The sequence below is a fragment of the Sorghum bicolor genome, chromosome 6 (genome assembly GCF_000003195.3).
Source record: "Sorghum bicolor cultivar BTx623 chromosome 6, Sorghum_bicolor_NCBIv3, whole genome shotgun sequence".
Taxonomy (NCBI): Eukaryota; Viridiplantae; Streptophyta; class Magnoliopsida; order Poales; family Poaceae; genus Sorghum; species Sorghum bicolor.
In genome coordinates, this window is record NC_012875.2 from 4,246,710 (window position 1) to 4,256,125 (window position 9,416).

At 40.7% G+C, this 9,416-nt stretch overlaps 1 protein-coding gene across 2 annotated transcripts; it reads left to right on the forward strand.

The window, feature by feature from the left end:
• LOC8083429 (amino acid transporter ANTL3) lies at positions 1,094 to 8,960 on the forward strand. Of its 2 annotated transcripts, none has more exons than XM_021464125.1 (12): positions 1,094 to 1,545; positions 3,152 to 3,498; positions 5,176 to 5,390; positions 5,517 to 5,540; positions 5,930 to 6,110; positions 6,208 to 6,430; positions 6,506 to 6,641; positions 6,815 to 6,834; positions 7,629 to 7,771; positions 7,912 to 7,964; positions 8,038 to 8,100; positions 8,575 to 8,960. In XM_021464125.1, exons 1-12 carry the CDS (start codon positions 1,310 to 1,312, stop codon positions 8,668 to 8,670), a joined length of 1,737 nt encoding a protein of 578 aa, XP_021319800.1. In that variant the 5' UTR covers positions 1,094 to 1,309; the 3' UTR covers positions 8,671 to 8,960. The 2 variants fall into 2 exon arrangements, with proteins under 2 accessions (XP_021319800.1, XP_021319801.1); XM_021464126.1 differs by having other exon boundaries at positions 1,097 to 1,545; positions 7,921 to 7,964.

The window sequence follows — 9,416 nt, forward strand, 5'->3', positions numbered from 1 at the left end:
TTACAGCTGTTCAGGCAACTTACCTGCTTGTTGAAGAAATCAAGTTACTCTGGTCAAAGAAGCTCAAGAAGCCGTGTTACTTCACAATACAAGGTGCTCGGGGACTAGCTGTGGGGGTATAAACCCCTATACCCTTACCGCTAGACTTGGGCTAGGAGGCTTGGCCCATTACGAGACGAGTTCGAGGCTTGATCTGACTACTCAGAGTTTCGCGCAAGAAAACAAGACGTAGAGATCAAGCAGGATTCTAGTCGGTTAGAATAGGAATTGATATCAGACAATCTATGGCAATTGTAACCGACTAGGATTAGTTTCCAGATCTGTAACCCTGCCCTCCGGACTATATAAGGAGAGGCAAGGGACCCCCTAGGACACATGATTATTCTCTCAGCACAATCCAATACAATCAGACGCGGGACGTAGGTATTATGCCCACACGGCGGCCGAACCTGGATAAAAACCTTGTCTGTGTCTTGCGTCACCATCGAGTTCGTAGTTTGCGCACCGTCTACCGATAAACTACTACCGTGTGTATACCCCAAGGTAGACTGTCGACCAGCTTTCGTCGACAATATCATATTATATATTTATTGCGTAGATCTACTCATGTGGAGTCCAACAAAATTATTTTTTCTATTTTATAATTTTTCTGTGATTTACTATGATTTTTCAAAGATTATATGAAAACAAATAGAAAAAAAGAAAAGTCAAAACCACAGTTACTGTAGCAAAACCATGGTTACTGTAGCAAAACCGCCATCAAAAAACCATCCGGGGATGATTTGAACGGTTTTCGATAGTTTAGAGGGTAAATTAGACTGTTTCATAATTCGTAGGGTAAAGTAGACACCACCCATAGTGTTAAGGGGTGATGGTCTATTGGTGATCGAAGTTGTAGAAAGTTTAACCTTATTAGATAGAATTTACATTTTTCATTTTAAAAATCTATAGAATTTTTTTAGAACCAGAGAGACTATTATTATTTTTATTTACACCAACCCGTTATAGCTTGAAAAAAAAAACACACCACCAACTCGTTATACTTCATTTCCTTCGATTGATGATTGATCGACACGGCGGGACCAAAATACCAAAATACCCCCGTCTCTTCCGCCTCCCCCGTCGCCACCACCACCACCGCCGATACCCCAAGCCCAGGCCACGTCGCCATTATATAAGCCCGTCCCTCTCCCTCCGCCTCCTCCTGCTGCTCACAATTCTCAACCCGCGCGCGGGCTCTCTGCTGCTCTCTCGCTCGTCGTCACCATTAGCCGAGTCCGAGAGGAGAGATCGAGGTGGGGCCGGGGAGATGAAGAACTCGGTGACGGAGCGGAGCTTCCTCATGGAGAGCGACGAGGAGGAGGACGATGCCGCCGCCGTGGAGGACGGGAAGCGGCGGGGCCATGGGCATGGTGGCGGCGACGAGTCAGGGGACGACGACGACGACGGGTCGGACTCCTCGTCGCCGTGCGACAGCCCGCGGGTGGTGGCGGCGCGGTGCAGCCAGCCGAGTTCGTACACGCAGCAATGGCCGCAGAGCTACAGGTAACTTCTCCGCCCATCGTCGTCTCTATCTCTATCTCTTCCGCCCCCGTGGCGGCGGCCGGCACACGTAGGAAGCAAGCAGGATGCGGCTGCCGAGTCGGCCAAACTTACCCTTTTTTTCTATTTCTGGAATTGATTAATTATTGTTTTTTTCGCGATCGGGTGATTAGCCCGTTTTATTGATTAATTATTGTTATTATTACTCCGTGTCTCTCAATCTTTCTAGAGAGGGCTGCCGCGTGTGGCACTATATATTACTGCCGGTTAATATTTATGCTACCGATACCAGCTAATCAAGTGAATTCAAACTACTATAATGCCCCAAAGCGCACTTAGATCAGCCATCAGAAAATAACATGGGTAGATTTTATATTACTAATCCACAAGTATGTGAGTACAAATTGGAGTGGAGGTGAATCTTGCGCTTTGAAGACAGTATCAATATCTAAAATGGCACTTATTTAGGCTTCGGTTGGCCGTAAAAGCGGCTGATATTGATGCTAATATGTTGTGAGAAAAAAATACTGGCGGATAAGTTGATAAGTTTAAGCAAACAGGGCCAGGCCAAAGACTAATAAGCAATGTACCAAGTGATGAAGCCAATGGTGGGGCTGCAGCCCCCCTACGCCGTCGAACGCCGAACTCATGGAGCCCCTCCCCCCCAGCCTCTCCTATAATTTTTTGTCATTGATGCATTTTAAGAAGGGATTGAAGCTGTCTTAAGGTAGAAGAAGCGCCCTAAATATTTTCATGGATTCGGTTACCAACGCGTAGTCTGATTATTATTTTTTGTCCGATTTCTTAGAGAAAATGAAAATACACTAAGTACTTTTTTTTGTCTGCACTGCTGGATTGTCCTGTAGCACCATTACACTTCGAGAGTCCCATCAAATTCATCTTTGATGTGGTCACCTGTGGAATGTCTGGGATTGCTAAGGCATGCGAAAACGATGTGCGAAAAAGCAGTCTGTGGTCATTCTAGGTGGGAGTCTACGGACATGTGGCTTTTTCAGTACCCAAGGGATGTATTTCTCCTTTCAAATATAATGAGTATATTTGCTTTTGTTGGAAAAAAAAATTATAGCCCATTAGTTTGTCTAAGGGTGGAGATGACCAGGTGGATGTGTGGACGATGTACCACATTTGACATGTGGGACCCATGTTAGCTATGTGTGATTAGTATGTACACTTGTCTTCTGGTTTCCAGATGTCTCTCTCTATGTTGGGGTCCCAGTTGCACTGATCTGCTAACGTGGCAAATTCAGTTGGTCTAATCTGCTCATCCAAATAAATTCTGCATCAAAGTTCAAATCTAAGAGAAAATCATATGGAAAATGGGAAACCCCTATGAGATAAATCAACCGGGGATTGATTGGGAGATCAGATAATTACCGTTCTTTTTAACCCAACTGGAGATCGATTGGGAGATCAGATAATTACCTCTTTTAACCCAGAAGTTCATAATGTGATCTCCAGTTATCACTGAGCACTTCATGTCATGCTAAATTTCCTGTCAAACTCTTTAGACGTTTATGCTTCAATTTAACCCTTCTATATGCATCCAGTAGCAAAAATAGTAAGCACATTTTTCCTCTTCTACGAGCAGGCAATCCATTGACATGTACAGCAGTGTGCACTCACCCAACCTGAGCTTCTTGGGCACGCCATCACTGAGCCGCTTGTCCAACTCGTTCCTGACAAACTCATTCCGGGGGAAGCCACCTGAGATCATCTCCAGCTTAATCAAGCCATTACTGCCAACAAGCATTGCTTCCGCCAGCGATGACCAGCAGCATCAGCAGCATGAGGATGTCTGGAAGAGCTCCCATTACCTGCCACCATCGCGGAAGGCATCATCACTGCAGAGGATCCCTGAGGACCAGAGACCTATGGTTGGGGGCCATGAGGTGGGGCCCTATCGGCAGTGCTCCTATACCCAAGGGGTCATGAACGGTAAGTAGTATCACAAACTTTGTTGGTTTCGATTTTCAATTTCTGAGCAATGCATGGTTGTTAAAATTTTAAGTGAAGCTACATAGATAGGAACAAGCCTGCGTTTGAGTGAATTCCAGAGATCATGCCCATTCCCTTTTAAGAAAAAAAGAGAAGAGGAGCAAAGATAAAAGGATACATCGGTTTAGGAAGACGTAGCACTTATTTCTTGATGCATAAGAGCAGAGTGGGGTCTGATAATAATAAAATGCTGATCTATTTTGAGGATATTTGCATAAATAGGCTTCCATTCACCATTGCAAAAAAAAAAGTAGCAGACAGGGCAAGGAAATTAGAGGAGTTGTCAGGTCAAAATTCAGCAAAAAAAAATGGTGCTACTTACTACTAGGAAGGCTTTCAGCATGGAGAATTGATCATGGAGTCTAGTAATTTAGCCTTTCTTTCTGCAAAGGAAACAGTAGCTACCAAATTGAATTTTCCAAACCTTGCAGATGTTTGAAGTTCAGGGTAAAAAGATCATAAGGCCTTTCGTAAAGCCCGCAAAACTTCGCTAGATTTAACTATGTGTTATACACTGAATTGTCATGTTGATTGTGATGGATGTTAGAGGCATCTTAGAGGATTCAACTACTATCAAATATACTCAGTTCAGGTATGTGCCGCACCACACAAATATGACAGAAATGGACATGTTGCTGTTGTGGTGCTGCTATGCATTGTTGTTCCATGGGAACAGACAACTGATTATGGGACCTGAATTAGTATCCAACTTTACCATATTTACACATTCTGTTCGTTATATATCGTAATACATTATCTAACAAATATATATCATAATTATTTTATAACATGGTGCATCCTCCATGAAATTACGCCAAAGGTTCAGTGTTCACATCATGTCCTGAACTAACTTTACTCAAGAAGCACCATTAATATAATACACTGTCAATTAGTTCATCAGCTAAATGCTTTCAAGTTTCAAGGAACATACTACTCTTCCGTTCACTAGATTTAGCAAAAGCAGAGAGTAGTCATGTATGTTTCTTTGGTACATCTGTCCTCTGTTGGCATGCCAAACTACAGATACATCAATTGTTTCTTTTTTGTTCTTGGTCTATATATATCACATGGTTGGTGAGTCAGTACAGTCATGTGACAGGAACATGAGTCATGTACAACTGGGCTACAATTGTCCTCAGGCATATGGATTTATTTGATCTGTATTTGTCAAGTTGAAAGATAAACCTTGTCCTAATCAGATCGTGCAATATACTAATGGCCATGCTGAACATTAGGCCTACAGTATCTGCCCATGTGGGAATTCTCTATGAAATTTTTGTGAGGCGTTAAAGCCCACATTTTTTTTAAGTGCTCGTTTTCCCTTTAACAGTTATAGGTGAAGTTCTTGTTTTGGAAATATTTCAAACCAACGTCAGTTGATTTCTTTTGTGTATTCCTGGGAGAGAAGTCGGTAGAATTAGTAATTTTGGTTCTGCAGCTTCAGTTCCTTGGTTACATCTCAATTATCAGATAAATCAGTTTGTATCATAGAGAATGCCAAACTCTCTCCTTTCAGTATTTAAGCTAATACTGTAATAGAGTTATCAATTTTAACATGTACTATTTTCGTTTATGTGAGACAAAACTTTAGTTCAGTTACTTGCCTGTCATATGCAGGAGTGAATGTCTTATGTGGTGTGGGGATCCTGTCAACACCTTATGCTGTCAAGCAAGGTGGCTGGCTTGGACTAGTGATACTGGCAGTGTTGGGTGCACTGGCATGGTACACTGGCATACTTCTGCGGCGTTGCCTGGACAGCAAGGATGGCCTCGAGACCTACCCTGATATTGGACATGCTGCCTTTGGCACTGCTGGCCGTATCATCATCTCGGTAAGTACTTTCCACACTAGCAATGCTCACCTGTTATTCAGTTTTGTATTCTTTATACTAAGCAGTGCAATGGAGGGTGTTTTTGTGCTAACTCTTCTGCTTTTTTATGCCTTTTGTAACCTGCAGATAATCCTGTATATGGAACTATATGTAAGTACATAAGATCCACCATTTGGTTTCGTTCACTCTTAGCACAAAGTACATCGCCTTTGGCTCTAAAACATAAAACTTTTTCTCCCCCCCCCAAAAAAAAAAAAACTTCCTTTAATAACCTGTCTGATATTCATGGTTGCTCTGCTAGATGATGTATGCAATAAAAGAAATATATTCTAATAGAAAAAATCTATTCTGATCATTATGAGAAAATAAGGACAGTTGGCCACACTTGCATAAACTGCCTGAACTTTCAATTTTGCACTGCTGAATCTTTTTTACCCTTAAACTACAGTAGTCCAGTAAAGAAGTGCCCTGCACTACATTGCCCTTACCTCTTATGAACATCTAACTATATGCTAATGGGTCCTGATTCTTTCTTGCAGGCATGTTGTGTCGAGTATTTGATACTAGAGAGCGACAACTTATCAAAGTTGTTCCCAGATGCACACCTAACCATAGGTGGCTTGACTCTAGATTCACATGTGCTATTTGCCATCCTGACTGCTCTTATCGTCATGCCTACTACTTGGCTTCGCGATCTCAGCTGCCTCAGCTTCATTTCAGGTACCAACTCACTGTTGCCTCCATAGTTTATTTCACCAAATACACTTGCCTGTTTCATAGTTTGAGAGGACTCTCATCTTGCAATTTGTGCATCTAGCTGGTGGAGTCATTGCGTCTATCGTCATTGTCTCCTGCTTGTTCTGGGTGGGACTTGTTGATCACGTTGGCACAGTTAAGGTTGAAGGGACAGCACTGAACCTTCCTGGAATCCCCATTGCCATCGGGTTGTATGGGTACTGCTACTCAGGCCATGGAGTGTTCCCTAACATCTACTCTTCTCTGAAGAAACGCAACCAATTCTCTGCTGTTCTCTTCACCTGGTAATAGAATCATACAAGCTGTAAATTGTTTTCAGATAGTCATGATCTCATGCTTTGGTTTATGTTTGTTGTCAGTATTGCTCTGTCTACTGTTCTGTTCGCTGGTGCTGCAATCATGGGATACATTATGTTCGGTGAATCTACAGAGTCCCAATTCACACTGAACTTACCCCCAGATCTTGTGGCTTCCAAGATTGCAGTCTGGACTACGGTAATTGTTCTTTTCTCGACTCTTGATAGAAAAGAAAATTATGGCCTCTAGCTAAAGTCACATAATGTGTTTAATAGAGTATAATCACGTTCAGTCGCGTTAGGAATACTTAAATGCGTTTATATGGCAAGTTATATTCTTCTGACTGTTTGTGCTTTTGGTTTTTGGTGCAGGTGACGAATCCAATAACCAAATATCCTTGGACTTTTATTTCAGCTTTCCGTGTGCATTTGTTCCCATACATAACAACTGACATTATATGATATATATTACTTTCTCTGATCACATGGAACTCCATCTAGCCATCTAGGTTTGTCCTAAGTCAAACATATTTTAAAACTTTGACTAGAATTGTCTATAAAATGTATTATCTTAAATGAACATAGTTATTTGTTTTAAATAATGAATTTAGTAATGTCAATGTTATGTTATCATTCTATATAAATTTTAGATACTCATGGTCAAAGTAACAAATGTTTGACTTAGGACAAATATAGATGGACTACACTTGTGATTATAGGAAGTCCTATAACTCTCCTCCCCAAAGTCTGCTATCAACTTCTAACCACAATTCCTATTTATCAGATGCCTGATTCTTTTAGTCCGTTCAGGCACGATGGTGCTTGTGTACCAGCCGCGGCTGCTCAGCGCATCAGACACCCGATGCGGCAGAGGCCTTTCGTCCCTCTCGCGGTTTTTACATGGGCCGGGTACAGGTGGTCCACGAAAAAAGTCCATGCACAGGTGATGCAAAGCAGCATCTACACTAGAGGTTGAAGGCGATGAAATCCAGTCATTCAATCAAAATTCAATGGCTGTAAAGCATCGCCTGAAAGATTACTACTCTTACTTCTCAGGCACCTGTAAATTAGCATCTCACACTTCTAACATCTAATCCAATTTTTTGAACAAATTTAGTTTTAATCATTCTGTGTTGTTTAATAGTGTTTTCATGGATCGCATGTTATGTCCTTAACTAATACCTACATATGCGCTAACCATGACTCCTCTCGCCCTGAGTTTGGAGGAACTGCTACCACCAAATCAGCAGACATACCCAAACATAATGATGCTTAGATCCGCTCTGGTGGTATCTTCCCTTATTATTGCTCTGTCCGTCCCATTTTTTGGTAAGTTTGTTCATTATTTTTCATCTCATTTTCCGATGACATTCTATAAGTAGTGGCATAGTATGAAGTTTTCCTATTAAGATTCAAAAAGCTTTGCTGTTTTCTTTTTTACCTGATTCTCTGCTTCAATGGTTGTTGAGCCTTTTCAGGACTTGTCATGTCACTGGTTGGGTCTTTTCTCACCATGTTTGTGGTGAGTTCACCTTCCAAACTTTTGGAGTATTCACGTGTATATTTCTTTGTAGCTAATTTGTGTTTCCCTCTAGGCCTATATTCTACCATGTGCCTGCTTTTTGTCTATCCTCAGGAGTAAAGTGACCTGGTATCAGGTAAATATGTTTTTACTTGTGCATTAATTATATATTTTGCTTAAACGGCTATTTTTTGAAAAGTGCAAGAGTGCCAAAACCTCATTTATATTAATCGTCAAATGTTTTTCTGGCTTTTTTTCTCGATCACACAAAAGATTTGCACGTTTCTGTATTAAGTGAGGAGAGTTTTGATTACAATGGGTTGGGCCTTATAGATTTTCAATATGAATATGCCCACCCAAACTCACACTTGAATACTCTATATACTCGCTGAAGGTTTTTCTGGCTTGAAAACTAAAATACTTTGTTTCTTATTTATTCTCCAATCGTTTCATTCAGAACTTTCACTTTCTTGGATGCAAGTTTTTCTTTTTTGGAGAAAAAAAATGTTCCCTGTATTCTTGATTCAGCTTATCATCCAAATATAAATAATTATAATTACTCTTAAACTGAAATATGTGCGGATTTTTAATGTGCCCTATTTCTGTGCAGGTAGTACTGTGTGTGTTCATCATTGCCGTTGGACTTTGCTGTGCTGGTGTTGGCACATACTCTTCTCTTTCTAAGATAATACAACAGTACCATTGAATTTTGCCCTAGAATTATCTTGTGTCCATGTTTTGAATAGTCAGTTTTTTTTCTGGGATGGTGTTGCTAGTCTGGACTCTGGAGGGGGGATTGTTTTGATGTAAAAAATTGTTGTTTGCATGAAAGAAATTGGAGGAAATGGATAGAATTAGGCATGTTGTATTACAGGAGGAGTATTTTGTCTGAAGTAGTTCTCGTGATGGCAGAGGCTGCCGGTGACGATTTTCTTGTGTCATTTTCTTTTTACGTAAAGGACTGTGGGGGAGATCCCAACAGTGTGATTAAATTAATTTAAGAGAAAGTCCAGGGGAGTACAAACCTGAATTAACTAAAGGCATCTAACCAAAAGCACAAGGATGATCTAAGACCTTCCTTAAATCTAAGAGCAACTCCAAGAACTTAGCTAAAATTAGTAGCCAAATTTCATTATTTAGCTATTTTGTAGAATAGAAAACTTATTTTAAAAAAGAAGTCCACAACAGCATTGCTATTTTACAAAATTAGATAGCCAGTGTCAGTGGTTGGCTATATATGGCCATCGAAAATTAAGGGATAACTAACTTTCTATTTTACAAACCAGATAACCTACTTTTTACTCTGCAAATTCTAAAATAGCTTCCACGATAAGAATAGTCAAGCTCCTGGAGTTGCTCTAACAGATTGAAGAATACATTAATTTTTTAAATTAGCAAGCCAAATAGCGGCCACCGAAAATTAAAGGATAGCCAACTTTCTATTTTACAAAC